This window comes from Thamnophis elegans, chromosome 6, assembly GCF_009769535.1.
Source record: "Thamnophis elegans isolate rThaEle1 chromosome 6, rThaEle1.pri, whole genome shotgun sequence".
NCBI classification, from domain to species: Eukaryota; Metazoa; Chordata; class Lepidosauria; order Squamata; family Colubridae; genus Thamnophis; species Thamnophis elegans.
In genome coordinates, this window is record NC_045546.1 from 78,494,591 (window position 1) to 78,521,795 (window position 27,205).

At 39.5% G+C, this 27,205-nt stretch overlaps 1 protein-coding gene across 1 annotated transcript in view; it reads right to left on the minus strand.

Moving 5' to 3' along the window:
• The window catches only part of GABBR2 (gamma-aminobutyric acid type B receptor subunit 2), a 426,007-nt gene that overhangs the window by 278,002 nt on the left and 120,800 nt on the right, over window positions 1-27,205 (minus strand). The window contains 3 exon segments of the mRNA XM_032220456.1: window positions 17,990-18,226; window positions 19,905-20,105; window positions 23,996-24,061. Of these exon segments, the coding sequence (XP_032076347.1) occupies window positions 17,990-18,226; window positions 19,905-20,105; window positions 23,996-24,061 (504 nt within the window).

Here is a 27,205-nt window from a genome sequence, read left to right on the forward strand (position 1 = left end):
CTAGAAAAATCAGCCTTGCCCCTCCCAGGTCCTTCATCTACAAAAAGTATGTGTGTATGGGAAAGAAAAAGAAGATGATAAACAAGCAAAGGAGGAAGTGGAAAATGACATCTGGAAGGTATGACTTTTACTAGTAAGCAAGAGAGCTATCAGTCAACTGCCAGCACCAGAAGCTATGGTAAACTGCCCATTATGATGTCATTCCTGCCTGGAGTTAGGCTTAGAGGTTGGCCTGGAGCTGGGCAGCAAAGGAAAGAAGGAACCATGCTGAGACAGCACCTTCTTCCAACCAGTGCAAGAACTTTTGGAGGGAGGCAAAGGTTGTATGACTCTTTAGAGACTTCAAGGTTTTTATTTATTGTAAGGGCTAACTGTCAAAGACTTAGTTACATGACTACATCAACTGGTAAAGCATAGGAAGGTATAGTTAGCAATAGCAATAGGAGTTAGACTTACATACTGCTTCATAGGGCTTCCAGCCCTCTCTAAGCAGTTTACAGAGTCAGCATATCGCCCACAACAACAATCTGGGTCCTCATTTCACCCACCTCGGAAGGATGGAAGGCTGAGTCAACCTTGAGCCGGTGAGATTAGAACCACTGAACTGCAGATAACAGTCAGCTGAAGTGGCCTGCAGTACTGCACCCTAACCACTGTGCCACCTTGGCTCTTAACCCAAGGCAAGAAGGTATGTGCTGCATTACAGTATTTTGTATGTTGTCTTCTATGCCATGCAGAGGTGGGTTCCTACCAGTTTGCACCTATTCGGTAGAACCGGTTCGTCAAATCTACCAAACCGGTTAGAAGAGGTTCCACCAGTGGACCCGGAAAGGCCACACCTACAGAAGAGGTTCCAAAATTTTTTGAAACCCACACACACACACACACACACACACACACACACACAGAGAGACAGACTCACACAGAGAGAGAAAGAGAAAGAAAGGAAGAAAGAAAGAAAGAAAAAAGAAAGAAAAATGAGAGGGAGATGAAAGAAAAAAGAGAAAGGGACAGAGAGACAAAAGGAAGGAAGGAGAGAAAGAGAGAGAGAGAGAGAGAGAGAGAGAAAACACATGGCTAGCAAGCACTCCCATCAGGTCACATGGCCGGCAAGCCACTCCCTCAAAGGAGGCCACACCCACAGAGTAGGTTCGAAAATTTTTTGAAACCCACCACTGATTCCATGGTGTTTCCAGTCCTTGGAAAACAAAGAAACCTTACTGGTGGTGATAGCAGTGGGGATCCAAGATTGTAGAGGATGAGCAGCACATGCCAAGAGAAGCCAATCAGGAACAAATGTTTGACATCTATATTCCAGTTCCTTGCATCACAAACATGTCCTTACCCCAGGCACCAGCAGATGGAAGAAGAAAAAACCCGGGGCTGTTGAAGATCAAATGGAAGAATAGGAAGAAGATGGTCACCCGTATTTACCTTGCTTTCTCTTGTTCTTTTCCACATGCATTGATCTTTTCCCCATATGCAGGAATTGATGTATGCCTTTTGTTCTGAACAACAACAGATGGCTTATTTGGAAGAATAGATCAAATCAAAGCAAACAATAGGAAAAAAATGGAATTCAATGAATGAGGTATGTCATATAACAGAAGTGCACTAGAAATTATAACATAGGTTTCATAATGTGTCCAAAAATTACACATAAACTCATGTTGCAAAAAAAAAAATGTAAGTGTGCTTTTGAAGATGGGGCAAAAGAACTACTTTTCTTCAAGTCAATGCTTAATTTGTCACTGATTGGATGACGTCTTTCTATTATTATTATTTTTAAAAAATCTATATTTACTCCCCCTTTCCACCCAGCATGGGTAAGCAAAACGTAACACCTGATCACTAAATCCATCCAGATGACAAAGCAAAGTAGATCTAAGCTGAGATCCATTTCAGCCATGGAATCTCAGTGGGGTAATTTTGGTCTACCAAACTGATTTAATATGGTGACAGTAAGATGGAAAGGTGAATAAAGTGAAAAATAAAAGATGGGATATAAATCTGTCCAGAGTTTTGTTTGTTAAGATGGGCATCCATATAAGTCTTTCAAACAAATAAAGAAATCCATGTTCTTCCAGTATAAGTCTTTACTCTCTGAAAGACTCATCAGGTGGCTTTTTATTTCAGTGCCCCATAATCAGCGCTACTAAACAGGACTACACAATTCATTATCTACCACATTGCAAACAGACTACAAGTTACGTAGTAAATCATTTTTTCATGCTACTGTAGACTGCAAAAACATGAGCTATCTAAAACATCTGTCAGATCTCATTACATAGTTCTTGAGTAACATTCCATTTGATGATTTAACTGAAAATGTTTTTCAAACCTACTGTGTAAGAAGGGTGATCTATTTTCCAGAGCTATCTTTATTTATTGTAGCATCAGCAGCCACTTAATATAGCACAGAAGAGAACAAAAGATAAAGAGAAGCAAAATTTGCATAAAATTAACCATGATTTAAACAGAAATACAACACGTGCTGACAAATAGAATGGAATATTCTCAAAATGAAATTTTTGATTTTTTTTAAGAATTTATTTCCAATTCTAAAAGAGACTAAAGCAATATTTTTGAATATATAACCATTAGATGCATATATTTTTTTTAAAAAATGAAATCATGCAAATTATTCAAATTGATATACATTTTTAAGGCCATGAAACAAACTGAATTCAAATTCTGCCTATTCTTCGAAAGGCTTTAATGTCTAGTTTAGAGGACAGAAGATTTTAAAAAATGTAAGAATCAGCAAAAGAAAAATCCTGATGTTTCTCAACTCTAAAAGAACTCCAGGTATGTTTCCTAGGAGCTCCAATCTACCCAGAGATGATTCCAGGTTTCCTGTGCTTTCTCAATTTATATACCCACCTACAGTGTGTGTGTGTGTGTGTGTGTGTGTGTGTGTGTGTGTGTGCGCGCGCGCGCAGACACAGACTTAAAAAAATTAATAACCAGATTAGTAGACCAGCATAATACAAAGAGGTGAATCTTTATTCACGAATGTTTCCAACCTCCAGAGCCATAATTCGAAGATTAAATAAGCAGATGATTGTAGTCCAAATTTGATTTTAAGGATAGCCAACCATACAAAGGAAAAGGGAGGGAAGGTAATCTAGCAGTGGTGGGATTCAAATAATTTAACAACCAGTTCTCTGACCTAATGACCAGCTGGGTAGGTGGGGCTCGATGGTCATGTGACTGGGTGGGCGTGGCCAACTCAATGTCACTCATATCGATGGGCGCTTGAAGCGCTTCGCTTCAGCTGTTACAATGTAATAAGGGTTAACCAGAGAGGCAGTTTCTGTAAGCAGGGCAATAAAAATTAAGTTAGAAACAACACCAGAATGTTTCCTTCCTGCTTTCCTTACAGGATTAGCCCTGTAAAGTGAGGGGGGGGAAAGGAGATTTCTTCCAACAATCGGTTCTCCAAATTGCTTAGAAAGTTACCAACCGGTTCTCCCGAATAGGTGCGAACTGGCTGGCTGAATCCCACCACTGTAATCTAGGATGTGTGAGAGAATCATGAGGATAGTGCAAAGCTTAAATATGTGTTTAGCTTGTATATATTTTGCCTCCCCCTCCCATTCTCCCATGGTGCATGTATGTGTTTTGATGTCGTGCACATTTTGCCTGGTCTACGAGTACGTGGAAAATACATATAAAACTTGGCTGTATTTTGTTATTAGCTTTACCATTTTGCCTTAATATTTTCTACTTGATGAACACAGATTTGTGATGTGGAATTTGGAGCCCGAACTCTACTTTTGATTTGTCGCCACATTTCTTCTCAGGTTACTCATAGGTTTCCTTGCTGCAAAAAGGGATGCTGAAGCATAAAATCATTAATGGCAAACATTGGAAATGAATTCCCAATGTTGTCTTTGTACATAAGATATGATCAAAGCAGTTTGGTTTTTGGGTCACTTTGTTCTTAGAAAAATTGAAGTTTCTTTACTTGCTATCCCACCAGCTCCACAGTTATAAGCATTTTATAAATGGGCAACCCTCCTCATGGCACTGAAGACAACATGCTGAAGAGGCAAAGCATTTGAGGACCCCCAACTTTAGACTCAAAACACGGCAAACCTACTCACACTGCCTTAGAAAAAGCCTCACTGAATGCAACACTTCACTTCTGAATACAGATATACAGAACTGTTCTGACCCCCCTCGTCCCACACCAACTCACACTCCGAGCCAGAGATAAGTTACGGCATTTAATTAACAGACAGACAGGTCCTTGGCAGCAAACCGTCACAGACAAGCTAGCCGTGGCAGCAATCCAGTTCTGCCAAGCTCACAATAATGTTCTCCAACATTAGTTCCTGCGTTGACTTCTGCAAAGAGGGGCGTGTGCACAAGCAGTCCTTTTATAGTCTGGAGAGGAGCCTAATGACCACCAGCTGAGTGCAATTACCTCCTGTAACTGTGCAACTGTTCCTTACGCCTATTAGCTGTTCGGTGCCAGGCATCCAGGAACAACTCACTGCTGGTGTCCGGCTCACTCTCCCTTGTCTCCTCCCCACTGGTCCAAGGCTCAGGCGCCTCCTGGTGGCCAACCAGCCTCTCTGCGCCCTGCTCGGAGTCGGAACCCTGTCCACGGTCCTCCACATCCTCCAGAGCCGACTCATAGGGCCCCTCGCTGTCGGAGTCTGGTGGCAGCTCCAACGGCTCCTGCTGGGCCACAACACTGAACATATATTTTTGTTGTTACTGAGACATTTTTTCATCACACTTGAGCTGAATAAAATAAAATAAAGCAGCACATCGGTGTGCAGCTGCCATAAAAATAACAAACAAGGCAAATTCCATTCAAGGATAAGAAATCCAAATAAAACTTTCAGGGTATCAATGTTTTTTTATGGTAAGATCATATTTGGAACACTATGCAATTCTGGTTGCCATCTCTCCCAAGGGACATAATAGAGATGGTAAATATGCAAAGACAACATTATGGTAAAAAGTTAATATTATAAATAGCTTGTCCCCAGATTGAGGCTTCCTCATCTACCGCAACTAACTGGAATACAAAATTACTGGAAAAACCAATTAAGAGCCAGATGTGTGATAATTAAAGATAGGTTCCGATTGCAGAAAGCTGTGCAAACTGACACTTTTTAAGATACTGATTCAGAGTCATATACTGCTGTCACTCCCAGCAGCATCAACATTAAAAAATTCCATTTTTTTAAAGGACAAGTTAGAAACCAAACATTAAAGAGGAGAAATCTAAAAATAGACACCAAAACTCACCATCTAACCAGTCTATCTCCTACAGTACATTGACACCTAATAACAGATTACAGGCAGTATAACTAATGTATTTAAAACATCACTCACAGACTGGGGAAGATAAATAGACTTAATACATGTGGTCTAAACCAGAAGGGATTCACATTTTAAAAGAAACACTGTTTTAACTGAGATCACCAAATGCAGAAAGACAAACATTTTGTTTATATACCATCATATACTGAGCCCGTCTACATATTATGCTGCATTATATGATCATATGTAATCTTTGAATTTCTGAAGGACAGATAAATGGGCTAAAACATCACACACATCCAGGGCAGATTGTTTCAATGGCAATAGTCTTGATACTGTACAATGACATCATCTACAAATCAATTACATGCCAAATCAAAACTTCTGGTGGTGTTGTGGCCCGGCAGGAGCTGTTGGAGCTGCCACCAGACTCCAACAGCGAGGGGCCCTATGAGTCGGCCCTGAAGGATGTGGAGGACCCTGGACAGGGTTCCGACTCTGAGCAGGGCACAGAGAGACTGGTTGGCCACCAGATGGCGCCTGAGCCTTGGATCAGTGGGGAGGAGACAAGAGAGAGTGATCCAGAATCCAATTGTGAGTTGTTCCGGGATGCACGCCGTCGAAGGGCTACTCGGCGTCAAGAACAACTATGTAATTACAGGAGGTAATTACGCTCAGCTGATGGTCATTAAGCTCCTCTCCCAGACTATAAAAGAGACTGTTTGTGCCACCCCCTTCTTGCAGAAGTCAACGTTTGGGACTAAAGAGAAACAAACTTGGCAGGCTGGATTGCTGCCAGAGTTTGTTTGCAAGAGCCGAGGTGGTGCAGTGGTTAGGGTGCAGTACTGCAGGCCACTTCAGCTGACTGTTATCTGCAGTTCAGCGGTTCAAATCTCACCCGCTCAAGGTTGACTCAGCCTTCCATCCTTCCGAGGTGGGTAAAATGAGGACCCAGACTGTGGGGGCGATATGCTGACTCTGTAAACCACTTAGAGAGGGCTGAAAGCCTTATGAAGCGGTATATAAGTCTAACTGCTATTGCTATTGCTATTGCATTGCTGCCAAGGTTTGTAGGACTTGCTGCCAAAGTCCTTATCTGTTTGTTCACTTGGCTTTCAGCCACCGAGAGTCTGGTCTTGTTATTAAAAGACATTCCATTTTACACTTGTCTCGACTTTCGTGACTGGACGGAGGAGGGGGTCAGAACAGGTGGCTTTCCAGAAAGTAGTTTTTTCTTCTCCCTTGTTTTTTGATTTCTTTATCACTTAAAAATGGTGGCATTCACAAAATCCCTAAAAGTGATGTGCTCACTATAGCTAGTGAGAAAGTGAAGGACAAACAGGTTGAATTTACTCTCTGCTGGATGGATTCGGTAATCCATCATATTGTTGAGAGGCAGAGCTTACTGAAAAAACTCAGCGGAGAGGTCAGGAACACAATCACCCCTTCATTGATAGACTGGAAATTGTGGGGGCCCATCGACATAAGGAAATAAACACGTATCTGCTTCCATACTCATAGTTCTATTATACTTGTCCCCACTGTTCCAAATATTCTAATTAGAGTCACTGAGAAGTAGTAGTATTGAAGCTTGTTCTATTTCGATTTCGATTTTATTGTATTTCTATGCCGCCCTATTCCCAGAGGGACTCAGGGCGGCTCACAAACCAAGTCAGGGTGTGTGTGTTTACAAACGGGGAAAAAAAAAGAAAGACAACGGACAACACAACACCACAATTTTAAAAACAATCAACAGCCACACCATTCGAGCGGGGACAGGAACTCATCAGCCCCAGGCCTGTCGGAACAGCCAGGTTTTTAAGGCTTTGCGGAAAGCCTGGAGGGCGGTGAGGGTCCGAATCTCCACAGGGAGGTCGTTCCAGAGGGCCAGAGCAGCCACAGAGAAGGCCCTCCTCCGGGTGGTAGCCAATCGGCATTGGCCAGTGGATGGAATTCGGAGGAAGCCTAATCTGTGGGATCTAATCGGTCTGTTGGAGGTAATTCATGGCAATCTGCTTGCACAGTGCTTTCAGATTGCTGGATCAAACTGTATTTTACTGGCCAAAGCTCTAATCCAGTTTAACATGCAGTAATATAACCTGGCAAGTGTGATTTATTGTAGCAGTGCAATTTTCTTGACAAGAATGTTTGCATTGCTTTGCATTGCATTGCGGTTTAACTACCGTATATACTCGAGTATAGGCCGACCCGAATATAAGCCGAGGCACCTAATTTTACCACAAAAAACTGGAAAAGTTATTGACTCGAGTATAAGCCTAGGTTGGGAAATGCAGCAGCTACCGGTAAATTTCAAAAATAAAAATAGATACCAATAATGTTTTTGAATATTTATTTCAAAGAAAAACAGTAAACTAGCGGTGTATTCAATGAAATACTTCACTCACCTCATGATGCTGATGTCCCGCTGTGATGATGATGTCCCATGCAGCCGCGGGAGCGATGTCTCGCCTCCTATGACACACAGCACAGTGATTCCTATCATTGGATCACTGTACCAGAGGAGGTGGGACATCGCTATGTGGCTGCTTGCCATAACAAGGAGGAGGTGGGACATCGTTGCAGAGCGGCAGGAGGGGGAGGAAGGGGAATCGTAAGACAGCCCTGCATTACATTAGAACGTGAGGAGGGGGGATGGTGCGGTGTGCGCTGCGCGGCAAACTGACACAGAGGGAGAGGAAACTCACAGGGGCACCGGGCCATTCACGAGTGTCACCAAGCGGCATGGCCCCGCCCCTTTTTCTCCTCCATTTCGGGCAAATTTTTCACTGACTCGAGTATAAGCCGAGGCGGCTTTTTTTCAGCCCAAAAAGTGGGCTGAAAAACTAGGCTTATACTTGAGTATATACAGTACTTGTTGAAATGTCCCAATGCTTAAGCAAAAAAAAAGAAAGAAAATAAGTATGAAAAGTTTGTAATACAGTCTTTCCAATTTATACCAATTCAGGTAGAAGTTTAAATAGTAGATGTTTTGCTATATAAATTGAAGGAAAAATTTTAAATCCTTATTTTTGCAAAAACTAGCATTTCATGGGTAGAAACATATTTTTTTCTGGATTTGGTAACTGGAAATGTTGACTACTTTAATCATTACATTGATCTAGTTGGCAGTATCTGGTAGATTTTGAGCTGATTTTGGAAAGCTAAACAGGATGTTAGATAGAAAAGGTAAAAAAAAACATTTTGCAAAAAGGGAAGCGCTTCTAAATTCACAACGATTGAGCTGAACTCAAGAAAAAAATTACATTACATTGGTGCAATAATTTTCTCCTAATATTTGTTTTTAAAGCAGAACTGTTGGTAGCCTAATAAAATTTCATAAAATTAACGAATCTTAACCAGAACTAGACAAATAAATAGCAACAACTGTAAAACAGGAATACACTAAATTATTCTGGATACAATATGAAAATAATACCTAAAGCTTATTTTAACAAGCATTTCAAATGTAAGAATTGTTCCTGATACTGTTTTTAGAAGTAACTTAATGAAATCTATGACAAATATTGCATTTTAATTGTATTTTTAAAAACTTTCTGGCTTCTTTCTATTCCACAAATACTAAAAAAAACCATAATTCCTGTGCACAAACCTAAATGATAGGCATTTGTGGTAAATTAAATCAAAATGGGCCACCATCTGAACCTGAAATGTGGTCAGATTCAAACAAGCTGTCCTTAAAATGTTGAACTTCTTTTGGAAAGGTATCCCTATTCTTTTTTTAAAAAATTAAGAGTTAATAATTCCTGAATATTTCAAACAAACATTCTCCATAGTGGAAATGCATGACCATTTCCACGGAAAGAGAGAGGCTAAATGTAGGTTTGTAACTAGTAGGAAAGTAGAGCTTCCAACTGGAAATTATTTACTAGGCTTTTTCCACTTCAGTGCAAAGATGACTGAAGTAACCTACCATAAACTGAAATTTTCAGTTCAGTACAGCTCTCTTTTGGATCTACCATAAGCTGAGTAATTTCAAACAGAATTTCATTTACTTCAGGTAGACAAGAATTAAAATCCTCCATAAATATCTAGTTCCTAATCTATTTCTCTAGAACTCCCATACATTGCAAATGGCTATAGAAGGGCAAAGGGAGTGGAGAAAAATCTGTTGTCATTTGATATAATGTTGGAATGAGGAGAAGGGAGAAGAAAGTATTGGATTCAGTGAATGACATTTGATGATAGCAGTTTTCCAATATCTCAGCAGTTGCCACAAAGAAGAGGGAGTCAAACTATTTTACAAGGCACCTGGAGGTAGAACAAGAAGCAATGGGTGGAAACTAATCAAGGACAGAAGCAACTTAGAACTGAGGAGAAATTTCCTGACAGTTAGAACAATGAATCAGTGGAACAGAAGTTGCCTCCAGAAGTTGTGAATGCCCCAACTCTGGAAGTCTTTAAGAAGCTGTTGGATAGCCATTTGTCTGAAAAAGTAGAGGTTTTCCTGCCTAGGCAGGGGGTTGGACTAGAACAGTGGTTCCCAAACTTGGCAACTTTAAGACTTGTGGACTTCAACTCCCAGAATTCTCCAGCTAGCTCTTCTGGCTGGAGAACTCTGAGAGTTGAAGTCCACAAGTCGTGAAGTTGCCAAGTTTGGGAACCACTGGACTAGAAGACCTCCAAGGTCCCTTCCAACTCTGGTATTGTATTGTATTGTATTGTATTGTATTGTATTGTATTGTATTGTATTGTATTGTATTGTATTGTATTGTATTTCTATCTGAAATCAGTTTTACCTTTACCATTAGATCAGGACTGGCTGCCTTATCCACAGTGTGATGAAAATAATTAACAGAGAATTCCCAGTTTCACCATTTCTTCTACCTTATTGCTGCCTTGTCTCTCATTCTAATTGATCATTCTAATGTTTTGTGCAGAGGTGGGTTCCTACCAGTTCACACCTATTCGGTAGAACCAGTTCATCAAATCTACCAAACCGGTTAGAAGAGGTTCCACCAGTGGACCCGGAAAGCAGGCCACACCTACAGAAGAGGTTCCAAAATTTTTTGAAACCCACCACTGGTCCTTGGATATGATTATTCTACACTATCATGCTCATATTTATAAAACTCAGAGCCTCTGTGAAAGGTAGGATGACTACTGCGTTTGTGGTGCAATCAGAACATTGCGTGTGTTGAAGTTGTTTTAACGCAAACCAAAGATGCCTTTTAAAAAACAAGTTTACATCATATTCTTATGCATGCCAGTGCTGTGTGTGAGGTAATTTAAGGTGGTTCTGACAAGTGTCATCGGCATCTTCATATCCGGTCACATGGACGGCAAGCCACTCCCATCCGGTCACATGGGCGGCAAGCCACTCCCATCCGGTCACATGGGTGGCAAGCCACTCCCACAAAGGAGGCCACACCCACAGAGTAGGTTCGAACAATTTTTGAAACCCATCACTGGTTTTGTGAGTTGTCCCAGCAACTCAGTGAGAAAACCAGTAAGTTTTGCTTCAGTCTTCTTCGAACCAAATAAGGGCTAGGATATTTCATATGAAAATTGGCATGCAGATTCCTTGAGAATCAGGATTGTCCTCAAAACAAATGTCATCACAGTCTGTCTACAAATGAACAAGCGACCAATAGTTCTTTGAAAAATAAGATTCTAAAGAGGCATAGCTTGAAATCCCTTGCTATGATTTTATTTATTTATTTATTCATTTTTTATAGCTGTCCATCTCAGCCGAGCGACTTTGGGTGCTTTACAATTCTTATTTATGATAAAAGTCTCATTTTATCTAGTCTAGTTTTCTGGCAAATTTATTCCACTCCAGTGAAAATCAGAAATTTATGGCTTTAAAAAAAACCTTTAAACTTCTACTCTAATTAATCAATGTAAACACTGCATTCTGTGTCAACTTACATTTTGGAAACTCACCTGCTCAGAAGGATCAATGTGTGTTATAATGCTACTACAGCTAGTCCAGAATGTGGCCGCGCGAGCGATTGTGGGTGCACCTCGTTTCACCCACATAACACCTATCCTCCGCGAGCTGCACTGGCTACCTGTTGATCTCCGGGTACGCTTCAAGGTGCTACTTGTCACCTACAAAGCCCTTCATGGTAGTGGATCTGGGTACTTGAGAGACCGCCTACTGCCAATTACCTCCACTCGACCAATTAGATCCCATAGATTAGGCCTCCTCCGAGTTCCATCTGCCGGTCAATGTCGACTGGCAACCACACGGAGGAGAGCCTTCTCGGTGGCCGCTCCGACCCTATGGAACGATCTCCCTGTGGAGATTCGTACCCTCACCACCCTCCAGACCTTCCGCACAGCCCTCAAAACCTGGCTATCCCGTCAGGCCTGGGGTTAAAGACCGTAACCCACCCGAATTGTATGAATGTTGTGCTTTTAATGATGTACTGTCTTATGTGTTAATCTGTTTGTTTTCCCCTCCTTTCGAATTGTAAGCCGCCCTGAGTCCCCCCAGGGAAAAGCGCGGCATATAAATAAACTACTCTAAACTCTAAACTCTACTACTAATGCTACTACTAATGTTACTAAAAATAAACTTGGTGATTACTCATTATCCTTAGTGGAGGAACTCAGCTAGCAAATAAAGCAGATCTTGTTTATCTGAAGTGTCAAAGCAGTTTCTAAATCCCTTTTTTCTGTATATATTCCTTGTAAAATAATGTATTGACATCTAAGAGAAGAACATGAAAAGATAAGGACTTTTCCCACTCCACTTCAACTAGCCTACCAGACTTGATGTGAGTCATGGGAAGAAATCAACATTCTGGTTGTGTTTTGTGCAACCAACATTTAATAATTATGGAACTATTACTGAATATCTTTTTTAAACCTAGAAAATTCCGTACCACAGATACAATCGCAAACATATTTTATCACTGTACTCAGGGATAAAAGAAGATAACCCTAACTACCCTCTAAAACGGAACTAAAAATATTTTTCACTAACAGCATGCTTGCCTGCATTAAACTGAATACAGAATACTTCATATTTAGTCTTGTAATCCCATTGATGGAATGGCATCTGCTATTAGAGGAGATTTTCCTACAACAGCATCCTCTAAGCAGTTTTACTTATATGCTAAGCCTGCCATTTATGTCCATTCAAATGCATTAATTTATCTCATAATATAATCTCTCCCCAAATCCCTTTCCTTCCCCCCTTCTTCATCTCCTATTTATTTTGTTACCACAATGATGATGATCATGATAATTACTACATACCAGGGGTGGGTTCCTGCCAGTTGTAACCTCTTCTGTAGAAGAGGTTCCACAAATCTACCGTGCCGTTTAGAACCAGTTCCAGCTCCCTCCCCTGCCTGTCCGCACCATGCTTGCCCCGCCTGCCACTCATTGATCGGCTGGCTCACCAATCGCCCCGCCCACCTCTCCTATCTAAATCTTAAAGTCTTAAAGCTGTCAAGTTTGTACACCCCGGGGGTTTTTTTCTAAAGGATTAGGGGTGAAAGGGTCTTGTAACTTGACAGATTTAAGACTTGTGTGCTTCAAATGCCAGAGTTTCTCAGCCAACATTTTGGTTGCTAAGCCACAGTGTTGTTAAGTGAGTTTCACCACATTTTACAATTTGGCCATACCCACCCAGTCACATGACTGCCAAACCACTCCCACTCGGTCACATGGCTGGCAAGCCACTCCTACCCGGTCACATGGATGGCGAGCCACTCCCACCCAGTCACATGGCTGGCAAGCTACTCCCACACAGTCACATGGCTGGCAAGCCACTCCCACAAAGCAGGCCACATGTACAGAAGAGGTTCTAAAAAAAATTGAAACCCACCACTGCTACACACTATATGATATGCAATATCTGATAGTATTCTACTAAGACTGAAATAATACAAGTGGCTTTACATCCAGGCCTGAAGTTAGGTTATTTGTTGAGTCCCTGGTGGTTTGTTTTTGATTTGCTACCTGTGATTTGCTAAGGGAATACTAGCTTTTGCCCATTTCCCTTTTTAATTGGGCAAGCTTCCCAGAATCATTTGAGAGTTGGGTGGTCTTCCAAATTTAGCTAACAAAGTAAGTTGCTTTTACTAAGAGCCCACTTAATGTTGTTGAAAGCACTTGTTTGTGAATTTAAAATCATATTTCTATTTTGCATTTACTATCTTGGTTTATTCCCCCACAATATTGAACAATATCCAAGGTCATTGACAAGGTTTAACACCTTGCACACAATATACAATATTGAATTAATATTCACAAAGCGTGCTAGCAGGAATCTTGCTTTAATACTTTCCTCATTTATTTTTATCTTTTAAAACAATTTCTGTCTTTCAGCTAGACATTTAATTTTCTTTTCAGTCTTAAGGCAATGGCATTCCTAAATCAATGTTTAGTCAGACTGTTTTCTCAGGAACAGAGATGTTTTATTTTAAAAAAAATAGAAAATACAACTGCTATTTGTAAACTAATTGTATTATGGTTGTTAATTCATCCACTCAGTCCAGAAGACATTCAAAGCATCTAACAACAACAATTTTAACATCATATAGATTTTCATAAAACTTGTAGAATTATCAATGGACTAAATGGTTGTCACATGATAATTTCATCATAAACCAGCTTGCAAAATTTGTTCCACATTCATTACAAGATGTAATAAATTAAAGGTCTTTCATACTTTTATATTATTATAAATATAAATATTATACCAGATTATAAAGATAGGAAAGCCAAGGCTATGTGCATCTGAATTTTAAACTGAAATGATCCAAGGAAGAAAAAACTACTCAATAAGTTCAAATTTGTTTATGGTAATCATTAATTCTACTTCTGAATATCATTAATTTTGATTTAATAAGCAGGTTCTACAAGAAATATACCTGACAATATACTGTATATTCCTGCCAAAAATCATTTGTTATTAAACAAGGATATGTAAATAAATACTACAATCTATGTTATGAATTGCAAACTAACAAACTAATGTTTTCACTAAATGTAATCAAAACAGTAACATATACTCAATGGTTTTGCAGCCAATCCTAGCTCTAAGAAATTGATCCATAGGAGGTAGGTAACATGTTCATTACCATGTGTTATACAAATTAAACATGTACAGTATTAATAGTTATTTCTTTCTGTTCTACAGATAATAGTATCTTTGGCATAGCCTGCTTCTGTTATTTTAGGCATGAATTTCTTAGAGCTTTTGATGCACTTTAATGCAATAAGGATTTCTTTATGGGTTCTGCAGAATATTTTTTCTCCACGATTACACAAGTCACTGCCAGGCTAATAGCTTTTCATTCATTAACAAAACACACAGAGAAGGCATAGTGGATGCATAAAACATTTCAATATTCCTAATAGTTCTTGAACTTCAGGCAATCCTTGAGCACTGAAATATAAAATGTTTGGTTAGCAAATGATTTAACTGAAAAGATTGTTGCAGTGCTCAGAGAGACAAATCAAGGAATTACTTTATGGTTAGAAAAATCTCGGCACAAATGGGAAAATCTGTAAAGTTACCAGATGTCCTCATTTTTTTAAATCATATCATTTATGTTCATTGTGTGAAGCAGGATTAATCTGCTGCTCCCCATACAAGATTGTTATCAGATTGTGAGAAAAGAGGCAAGAAATTTAAGTTTTAGCAGGGAATAGTTCAACATGATAAAAGTAAATAACAGAGGTGGATTGCTTCTGGTTCGGCCCAGATCGGGCGAACCGGTAGTAGTGGTGACTCCGCCCACCTGCACAGACACTTCTGCACATGCTCAGAAGCATTGCACAAGCGAGCGCACACGGACCAGCGAACCGGTAGAATAGAAACCCACCACTGGTGAATAGAGTGTTTAGATAAATGCTGGTTGTGTAGTTCCTGCTAAATATATTTTGTTAGCAACAGAATTGCTAGTATTAGCCATTGACTTCAGATTTTTTTTACAGTATTATGAAAAATTTTTGGGGGGGATATAATGTTGTGATTTGTGCTGATCTTTCTGATAATGACCACCTGCCTATATAATGTCTCTAATAAATATATTACAATCTTTAAATTGATCAGAAGGATGAGAGAATCTGAGCATAAAGAATGTTGGAAGTCTCCTTTTGCCAGATGGAGTAGGCAGAATTTGTAGTATAAAGTGCCTCTACCATTTAGAGTAGCTAACCGCAGTAGCCAGAATTTAAGTATTCTTGAACTGTATCTTCAATTATAAAGAGAATGTTGATAGATAATTCCTGCCAATTACCACATTCAAACGACAGAGAAAAACAGGATTCCTCTTATAGCCATTATCACAGCCATGGGAGAAAAACAGAATTGAGGGATACTTGTTAAGTATTTATGGTTGGTGTCACAGTCAGCTAGATGTTTAGATTGGATTTGGCACCCCTCGAATCCTTCCCCAGGTCTCGGAATAGGCAAATTTTGTTGTTTGATGGAGTTAAAATTATTATCACAGCATGGAAAGCTGACCTTTGCAACAGAATAACGGTTATTTTGTCAATGCTGATGGTGTATTTATTATTCGCAATGCAATCAATCAAATTTTATATTTATTAGGATTAATTCCTAATTAAGGCTTGGAAGTCCATATATTTCTTAGGTCAAGCACTTCTGGTGTAAATATGTTTTATTTTTTCATTTTCATTTCATACAGTCACATATATACTGTGCATAACCGGGGCCATATAACATTGAACAATAAACACAGCCATTCTTGTCAACAATACCCCCCAAAATACAAACCCAATATACCACTTCAACCCTCCATACACCCTTTCTTTCACCCCCCCTCCAACTTTCCTTTCTTCCCTCCAACATTCCTCTCTACCCTACTTCCCCTCCCCCTCTATCACTCCTCTCTCCCAGTACACTCCCTCCCTTCCTTCTCACCCTCCCTCCAATCCTCTCTCCCACCCTCTCTACCCCTCTTTCTTCTTTCCCTCTGCTCCTCCCTTCGGTGTATTTCTAATATCTATCAATATATTCAGCTTCCTATTTTTACACTAGAATTAAAAAGCAACAGTATACAAGTGCAATCATGTTACTTTAAAATCTAGCACATACTATATTTCCCCCCTCTCCCCCACACCCCTAGAACCCCACCTCCCTCAAGCACTTCTGGACACCCTCTGCTATCGTATATGAGCAAAAGCATATCTCTACAGATGTTCTTTGTGTAATCAGACAAAAAGCCAAGATGAAAAAAATGCTCTGAATTATTCTTTATCTCCATGTAGTCTACAAAAGATTTCCTGCACACTTTAAAACAGAGGAACTTCCTGACTGACCTTTACAAGGCATCAAACTGGGAAACCCATAAAATATTTACCTCCCTTCTGCTTCACAAGCTTATTATGTATGATAAACATTGTTCATATTTAACTTTTCTTTTGGCTAGCTCTACAAAATACAGTTCTTCTCTACACTAAATGCCCTGCTTAAAACAACAACAACAACAACAACAACAACAACAACAACAACAAAATAATAGATTCAAATGTACAGAGGTAATGATATTTTACCTTAAGATGGTTAAATTTAGCCCTATCAAGTTGGCTGTAGATTTTTGACTTCCTTACTTAATCTTCATTAATGTTTCACATTTGTGATCATATATACAACTAGAAATACATCTAATAATGGTGAAGCAGTTAGGACAAGAGAGGAATGGAACCAAAATTAATTGTAAGTATTTGTAAAGTATTTATGTCCCTGCTGATATCAAGAGTTATTTGTTAAGGTGGGTGACTATATAAAATTCTTGTAAATGTATAAGGCTCAGGGATGAATACAGAATTTCCTAAAAGAGAATTTACAAAAGCACTCCTGTCTAAATACATCCAAGTCTAGTTAAATTGACTTGCTCTTAAGAGAAATCAAAATAGCATAAAATAGAGTAAGATTTACTGAGGACATTCCCCATCAGATGTCTAAGATCTATTAGCAATAGCAGTTAGGCTTATATACCGCTTCATAGGGCTTTCAGCCCTCTCTAAGCGGTTTACAGAGTCAGCATATCGCCCCCACAGTCTGGGTCCTCATTTCACCTACCTTGGAAGGATGGAAGGCTGAGTCAACCTTGAGCCGGTGAGATTAGAACCGCTGAACTGCAGATAACAGTCAGCTGAAGTGGCCTGCAGTACTGCACCCTAACCACTGCGCCACCTCGGCATTTTGCCTACTGCAAAATTCTACCTATTCTCCCATAAGTAGGAAACTTTAATCCATTAGTAGTGTTTAATATTTTTTCCATTTATTTTTTCAATTTCTATTATCTTAGACCTACAGTATTTCTGTTACCCAAAATGCAAAAGGATCTTATAGATCTATTTTATGCTTAATGAAAATTAGATTAAACAGCAATTCAGAGATTTACTGCTTCAAATTGAGCAGCATCTGCCTAATTATCTATCTATCTACTAAAATCCACAGTTTTCTGCAACTTTAAAAACTATTCAAGAAAAACATTGTAATTCCCTCTCATACTTCCACATTGAAATTCTCAGGGAAGTTCCAAGTTCTTTCTGCTTATTCATCAGTGCAATCTTCTTTATTATTGTCCTAAACTTTCAGTTCAAATTCATGTTCCAAGTTTTTAATCTGTGCCTTCCTGCTTGCAGAACATCATCCTATAGTAAATGTGCTGTTTTCCTTTTAATAATATATCAATTATTGTGGAGAAAAAATAGTTATGAACTTCAAGTAAAAGAAATTAGGCAAACTTACCGTTACACCAAAGAAGCTGGTTTGATTCATTGCATCCAAGAAAATCTTTCCAAGTTCTTTGTTGGTATAGTTAAAGTCTTCAATTTTTTGGTTTCTGTTGGTGGCATTAAGAATCTTCATTGCCTGCTGCAGTGTTTTGGCAATTACCCATATTCCATCATAAGCAAAGCCATGGAACTTACTTGGCTCAACATTTCCACGCCTTTGGTCATATTCCTCTTCATATTGCTGTGGCGTCTATAGAAAGAATGTGAAAAGTGATTCACTTTTAATATACTAAAAGTCCATACATGTTTTGAGTCTGAAGTGAAATTACAATTAAAATCTTTGCAAGTTCTTTGAAGTTATATGAATCTCAAGAAAGATAATTAAGGGGGGGAAATACAAGGTGGAAGAAATGCAATATTTTATTATTTATATAAATGCACTATTTTACTATTTTATATGGTAGCATCAAATGCATACTTATAAATCGTTATACCCCAGACTTAACAGAGGGGCTAAAATATACAAGAGAGAAGAGAGGGAATTAGAGAAATACATGTGTGCATTTTAGGTTTAGTTATATTATGATATTGGAACTAAAAGGGTGAATTTTGCATAAGATATTTGTAAGTGTTTTTCACTAGTGTCAAAAAACAGAGTATTACTCTCTTTGTCCAAGATTCAGTTCATAATTAAGCATTTTTATTATGTATGAGTAAATTTTCAAATATATTTTTAAGAATTTTTTTCTTTTTTTAAAGCTGGTAAAGACATCTGTCTGAGTTAAGACAGATTTACAGTCAAATATCCCATATTCATCTAAAATAGCCAGCTACTCATGCAGATTCAAATGTCTAGTTTTCATCCTCAGCACATTTATAAAATAAAATTGCTTTCAGAGCTGGTTTAGACATTATATCTCTACTCTCCCCATTCCAAGATTTTTCAAGCACACGGGATTCCTTTACCTTTCAGCGTATTTTAATAACTTAAAATCTCTTTACAGAAGCAGGCCATGTTCTTACATTGTTCTATTTATATGGAAAATTCCACTTTACAAAAATCTTGAAGAGCAGGTACAGCAATATTATTGATAATCAGTATTATTAGTACTAATAATAATCTTACTTATTAATAGTTAACTGTTCACTTTTGTGCAGGGAATTGCACAAAATCAAAGTGTCTTATAGGAAAACCAAGAGTACACCTCCAGAGTTTACAGGCTCCCTGCTTTTACACTTTTACACTCCCTGCTTTTACACTTGTTTGAACAAAACAGTCCATCTCAGATTATTGTACTTAAGCAGGCCAACCAGGATAATAGACAGCTATCTATCAGAAAATGGTATAATATTTTATATCTTATTTTATATATTTTATTTCTCCCACATGCCCTTCAATATCATCTCTCTAATTTATTGAAATATAATGCCAGCCCTGATATACTTACTTGAAGAATCCTGCCCAATTCTCATTTTTACATTTATATAGATACAGTACATCAATTTTAGGACTGGGGTTGCAATATATTATGGCAAGAAATCAATGCAATAGAAATACAATATTTGGAGGATTTTAGAAATATTAAATGAAATGCCAGTATGTGGTTATGCATTAAATTTCGGTATATTTTATGATGAAGGATGTTTAAATAATTATAGTCAAATATAAATGGAGATAGAAAGGTAACATGTATAAATATTTGAGTTAAAATACTTGAGTTAATATGAATTATGTTTGATGACACTGGAAGAGATGCACAAAAACCTTTTGTAACCAACTGATACACTTTCTACAGTATGTAAGGAAGGAAGATTTTATGTGTTGTGTTTGTTTTGGGGAAAAAAAAGAAATATTAAAAAAAAAGAAATGCAATATTTTTGATGGATTATTTCAAATGCCCCAAACAGAAGACAATAAACTATCTTACCCTTCCAGAAATGGTTTTTATCTGTTTCGAACTGAGAGGTTCAAAATCCACTCCAATGTAACCTTCCATTGCACCCAGAAGATTTATACCAAGACAGTGTGATGAATTCAGCTTTGGAATAGCTTTTTCCCACCAAAAGCTCTGATACCACCCAGGAATTATCCATTGATATTTAGGGCCGAACATTTTTGCGTGAAATGCCTACAGTAGAAATGTGAACGAAGAGAAGCCATTTCATTGGTGGAATGTATAAGACATACGACAAAAGTATTCTACCGATGTTTTGTATATTTAGTTTCAAAAGCTACTAACATTTATCTTAATAAACCATAGCTTGGAAAAATAATTCTATTTTCATATTATATACAATTCAAAGTTTTTGGTAGAAAAGTAAAGGTCCAGTTAATTGAATCCTGCTATAATACAAACACCTTCGCATTTAGTGGGCTTAAAAGAGAAGCAAAGCTTTGAATGAAGATTACTTCTATAAATAAAATGTCCAAAAAAGTTCAGAAATTTTATTTATTTAGGTTAATATGCCGTTTGAATTGTCAATTGTCTTGTCTAAGCTACTTTAAATAGGGGTTTAAAATTAGAAAAGTACAACATGGCATTTGTATCGATGATAAATAATAATTACTGTGGGATTCTAGCAGTAGAGCCTCATATATTCACCAAGTATGCTTTAATTCTATCCACCATTCTGCGATATGAACTGGCCATTTAGGTTTTAGGTTTTGTTTGTATGCCGCCCTATTCCCGGAAGACTCAGGGCGGCTAACAATCGGAAGGGAAGGGGGGTACAAAATAAAAATAAAAAGACAGACAATTTAAAATACAACAACAGTCATAACCGCGGATGGGGCTGGAAAATTCAACAGCCCCAGGCCTGCCGGAACAGCCAGGTCTTAGTTGCTTTGCGGAAAGCCGGAAGGGTGGTAAGGGTCCGGATCTCAACGGGGAGATCGTTCCAGAGGGCCGGAGCAGCCACAGAGAAGGCCCTCCCCCGGGGGGGGGGGGTTGCCAGCCAACACTGGCCGGCAGATGGAATTCGGAGGAGGCCTAGTCTCTGGGATCTAATAGGTCTTTGGGAGGTGATTGGCAGGAGGCGGTCTCTCAAGTACCCAGGTCCAATACCATGAAGGGCTTTATAAGTGACGACTAGCACCTTGAAGCATATCCGGAGACCAATGGGCAGCCAGTGCAGCTCGCGGAGGATAGGTGTGACATGGGTGTTCCGAGGTGCACCCACAATCACTCGCACGGCTGCATTCTGGACAAGCTGAAGTCTCCAAACACTCTTCAAGGGCAGCCCCATGTAGAGCCTGTATTTCTAGCTAAAGCTCTCTTGAAGCTGGGAGAGTTCAAAAGTGCTTTTGGTTGAATTATAATATACTGGATGACATAGGTTGTTTAAGAAGAAGATGATATAGGGGAACTTGCAGATGTACTAACATATACAGATAGACTATTGCAACATCCCTATGGCAGAGGTGGGTTTCAGCCAGTTCGGTATGGTACGCGCATACCTGTTGGAATAATTTTGCATCCGTTCCCATACTGGGGCCTCCAGAAGCCCCGTACCAGAATGGTCCCTCCCCTGGCCTGCCCCCCCTGCTCACTCCCGCTGCCCGCCCAGTTGCCACTCGCTTGCTCTCTCGCTCTGGCTGTCCGCACCATGCTTGACTCACCCACTCACTTCTTTTGCCAGAGCGCAGGACTTGGCTGTTGGAAGTGAGTAGGTGGGACAAGCTACTGCTAGGGATGGCTTTTCCTCCCTCTCTAATGCATGGATTTCTCTGCACCCCATTAGAAACCATGTGGCTGTCAAAAAGAAGGAAGCACTCGTGGGCTTTTTCCAACAGCCGAGGAAGGACAGGAATGGAGGATTTGGAAGAAGCCCGCACATGCTTCCTTCTCTTTGACAGACGCATGGTTTCTAATGGGGTCTGGAGAAATCCATGCATTAGGATGGAGGAAATGCCAAACTTCTGCTAGGGACGGCTTTTCCTCCCTCTCTAATGCATGGATTTCTCTGCACCCCATTAGAAACCATGTGGCTGTCAAAAAGAAGGAAGCGCTCGTGGGCTTTTTCCAACAGCCTAGGAAGGACAGGAATGGAGGATTTGGAAGAAGCCCGCACATGCTTCCTTCTCTTTGACAGCCGCATGGATTCTAATGGGGTCCGGAGAAATCCATGCATTAGGGATGGAGGAAATGCCAAACTTCTGCTAGGGACGGCTTTTCCTCCCTCTCTAATGCATGGATTTCTCCACACCTCATTGGAAACCAGGCAGCTGTTAAAGAGAAGGTAGCATGTGCGGGCTTCTTCCAACAGCTGAGGAAGGAACAGGAGCGGAGGACTCTCCTTCTGCCCCACGGAAAAAAACTGAGGATTACACTCTCATGCTCTTCCTGCTGATGCTGCTTGGCCTGAAACATGAGGATCATGGAAGAAAGCATTTTCAGGCTGAGAAGCAGCAGTGGAGAGTGCAGACTTCCTGAGCTGTGGGAAGTGGCTGCCAGAGATGGTCTCAGAGTGAAGACATTGCGAGTGGAGAACCCTTGGCCTCCTCTCCACCCCTCTGACACCTGCCGAGCCTCCTCCCACCACAGACGCGAGGATCATGGGGGAAAGAGCATTTAGGTGGCAGCGCCTTCTGCACGCACTGTTTTTGGAATCGGGGGGGGGGGGGAATCCTCCACCTGAAAATGCTTTTTCAAAAGCAGATTCACCATTGCAGCAGCAACGGGACATGCTCGGGGAAGGGAGAGCGGGAACTGACTGCCTGGGATTGTGTTTCTGCTGCCGCAGCCACTTCTGCTACTGCTGCAACAACCGGAGACTCCTTCCTCGCCGCCCCTTTGTTTTGGGCTAAGAAGCGGGGAAAAAAGAGCAGCTCCACTCTCCCCTCTCACTTTCCTCAGCCTACGCACTATTCGGGGGTGGGGGAAAGTGCCCTTCGGCTGCCCCTCCTGGAGGACCAGCGCATATCCTCCACGGATGGGAGGTTGAAGGGGAGACAGAAGGTGAAGAGTGCTGAGGGGTTTTGGCAGCGTGAGAGAAAGCCTCCAAGTCAGTGGAGGTGGTGTGTGGCTGGTGTGCCGTTCCAACTTTCCCCGGGTGCAAAATGCTTTAAACTTAACATTTAAGGTTTTTTTTTGGGGGGGGGGGGGAATTGTGAAGGGCTAGGCATGCAAGGATCTTGTAACTTGATAGCTTTAAGTCTTACACATTTCAAATGCCAGAATTCCTGAGCCAACATCACTGGAGGAGGAATTCTGGGAGTTGAAGTCCACAAGTCTTAAAGCTGTCAAGTTTGAACGCCCTGGGGGAGGGTTTCTAAAGGGTTAGGGGTGCAAGGGTCTTGTAACTTGACAGCTTTAAGACTTAGGCACTTCAAATGCCAGAGTTTCTGAGCCAACATTTTGGTTGCTAAGCAAGAGCGTTGTTAAGTGAGTTTCACCACATTTTACAAGTTGGCCACACCCACCTGGTCAAATGACTGCCAGGCCATGCCCACAAAACAGGCCACACCCACAGAATAGGTAGTAAAAAAATTGAAACCCACCACTGCCCCCTAGTCACATAATCAAAATTTGGATGTTTGGCAACTAACTCTAACCATTTGCAATCCGCACTCAGATCAAGCTAAAATATTACACATATATGAAACCAAGGAATTTTAAGGAAATTCTGCTACACTGTACAATATATGTTCTCAGATGTGCTTATAAATATTAAACGTTTAAATAGCAATAGCAATAGCAAAAGCAGTTAGACTTATATACTGCTTCATAGGGTTTTCAGCCCTCTCTAAGCGATTTACAGAGTCAGCATATCGCCCCCACAGTCTGGGTCCTCATTTCACCCACCTCGGAAGGATGGAAGGCTGAGTCAACCTTGAGCCGGTGAGATTAGAACCGCTGAACTGCAGAAAACAGTCAGCTGAAGTGGCCTGCAGTACTGTACCCTAACCACTGCGCCACCTCCGTGGAGGATATGCGCTCGGCTGAGCTAAGAAATTATTAATTTAATCATTGGGATATGTGACAAAACTTTTCTTTATCTCTTTTCTTTTTTCACTTACACAACAGAATACTTTTGCTGCCATTTCCTCATTAAACTGGCCAAGGATAATTCTAACATCATTTCCCTGCAAGGGTAAAAAGAAGAGATATTATTAATTATTAACATTTTCATTCGTATTACTAAAATGCTGTTATACATAGCAAAAAGCCCACACATTTTCAATTGACAAATTCCTGTGCTATATGTACACTAGGGGATGTAAATATAACAGTGAACTATTGCTAAGAAACAATAAAATTTATATATAATGTTTTCAATTATTTGTGAAAGTGCAGTGGCTATAAATACAGACTGGTGGTCTTGCGTGATTATTACACGTGATAGAAATTATCATTATTATAATCTTTATAAAAATACTTCAAAGAAGGCTATAGGATTATATCATTCATAGATGCTCTGAAGCAGTGCGGTTTCATATTACTAATTAACCAGTAACCAACTAATAATGATGTGGGCACTAAATTTAACAGAGATGTGGAAAAGGATTATGTATTCATATTTTGTTAATGATACAATGCCAGGGTAATTACATAAACCTCTTCTTATGAAACTGAATCTAAGCACAGATGTAAATGAAATTGTTGATAATTTGATCTATACTACAAAAGAATATTTTGCATTTGTCTACTATTGTACCCTGGACTTTAAAAGTACCAAAATGAATTATTTTCTGCTGTGCAAGGAAACTGAGTACCTTCACCTCTAGTTGATCATCATGCAAATAGATAAAAGAGTATCATCAATAAAAGTTATTCCATTTTCAGAATCAGAAGAGAAAACATCAAGAATATTTTCTACAAAAATCGAGCTTTGCCTTTTCTTCTTATACATAAAATGGCAATGCAAAAGAACAGCATGTTCTGTTATTTTTTTTCTAAAATTATATATCAATAGTAATTTTAGTTTTGTAAAAAGAAAATATTATACCCCGATGTTTCCAAGGGCAAAACAAACTTGCTTGAAAGTAATTTTCTGTTTTTCACACTAAAATCCAGTGCTTCTCTAGTACATAGCAGTTATGAAATAGTTATATTTTAATAATTGTATATTTTTTTTTGAAATTCGTTTCAATGAATTTGTGAAAGTTTTTTGCAAAAGGCATTTGTGTTTGAAAGATGGAGAAAGGCAAACAGTTAAATAAATAGATATTCAGGAAGATTTCTCCTTCATGCTATGAAATATGTTAACTTGGTCAACTGAAATAGAATTTAGTACATGTAGCCTTCAAAAGTTACATTGCCTTGAAAAGGATACTTTAGAGCTTTTAAAGCACTTCTGGCCACCTTAAAATATTGCCCTGCAGCGCCCTCCTCCACCCCCCCCCCCCTGCTTTATGAAGTTATCATGATTTGGGTGCTTGGCAACTGTTCGTATAATCAGTTGCCAAGCACACTGATTATGAGGTCACCATTAGCAATGTAATGTGAGAAATCAGTGCAGGGTTCCTCAGACAAGCAAGGAAGGTCTTGGGAGAAGGAGAATTTTCAGATCCTTTGTGAAGGCATCCATAGTCACACACCAGTGGTGGGTTTCAAAAATTTTTGAAACCTACTCTGTGGGTGTGGCCTCCTTTGTGGGAGTGGCTTGCCGGCCATGTGACCTGGTGGGAGTGGCTATATATATATATATATATATATATATATATATATATATATATATATATATATATATATATATATAATATATAATATATATATATTTCCTTCCTTTTGTCTCTCTGTCCCTTTTTTCTTTTTTTCTTTCATCTCTCTCTCACTCTTTTTCTTTCTTTTTTCTTTCTTTCTTTCTTCCTTTCTTTCTCTCTCTCTCTCTCTGTCAGTCTCTCTCTCTCTCTCTCTCTCTCTCTCTCTCTGTGTGTGTGTGTGTGTGTGTGTGGCAGTGGTGGGTTTCAAAAAATTTTGGAACCTCTTCTGTAGATGTGGCCTGCTTTCCGGGTCCACTGGTGGAACCTCTTCTAACCAGTTCGGTAGATTTGACGAACTGGTTCTACCGAATAGGTGCGAACTGGTAGGAACCCAGCTCTGTCACACACACAAACACACACAGACACACACACACACAGACACACACCTTGCACTCCTGGACCCTGCACTATTTACCCGAGAAACCATGCGCTTAACAACCTGCACAATTACATAACGGCCACAACCAAGAATGCCAAGATTGCAATCGTTGAATGAAACAGTAATGTGGCAGTCACGTGATATCTTGTTTAATGGCTACTTTGTTCAATGACCAAGATATTGGGATGAATTGTAGTTGTAAACTGAGGATTACCTCTATGTTTCTGAACATAGTATCATGGAGATTTGGTTCTCATAACCATTAAAAATATTAACATTCCCAGTAGCGTGCCAAGTTGGAATTGACAGTTCACAATATTATATGATTCTCTTGCCAGAACTCGCACAGATAATAATAACCCCATACAGATAGTCCTTATTTAATGATTGGTTAAGACTGGGAACAGCTGCAATCCCTGGGTGAATTCCCCGAACATCTGGAGTACCACTTGAACACTCTTGGCATCAGTAAAATCACCCCCTATTAATTGCAAAAGATAGCTTCACCTGAAACAGCTTATATTCTGCAACACTATCTTTAAATTATATAATATTATCTGGGTATCCTTTGGCTGACTGTGTGATGGACTGTAATAACATTGACTCCTTGAGGGATGATCCTGACCATTTTTGAGGAATCCTGTTCTAGGCAGTCTTCAGAAACAGTTAAGAGTTGCTTCTGAGTGATCACAGTACTATCCTCAGAGTTATTCTGATTTCTTTTTAGCGAGTTTCTACTAAAAATAAAGCACTTTAAGTATTTCAGTTATCCTCTCTAAATAATCAGTTTGCAATTCTTTATGTGGAACAATAGGTGCAGTTTCCTATTCATTGTTACCCTAATTTATTTTAGTACTAATCCAGGTTCAGTAATACTAGCTTGATTAGGTAGTTTGATTACTCTATAAAGTTCCTGAAAATGGAGTGGGAGTTCATTATAGGAAGAGAAACCTATTCAATCTGTGTTTTTTAATTTCTAATTGCAGCCGTTTCCTGTTCTTAGAAGTGTCCTGAAATTAGTACAGCTAGATTTTGGGCACTTTCTAATACTGTCAATTTTATCCTTAAAATTTAGAAACAAAGGAAAAAAGGGGGGTGGAATGTTCCAAATTGTTAAAGAAATATCAACTGGGAATGCTATTTTA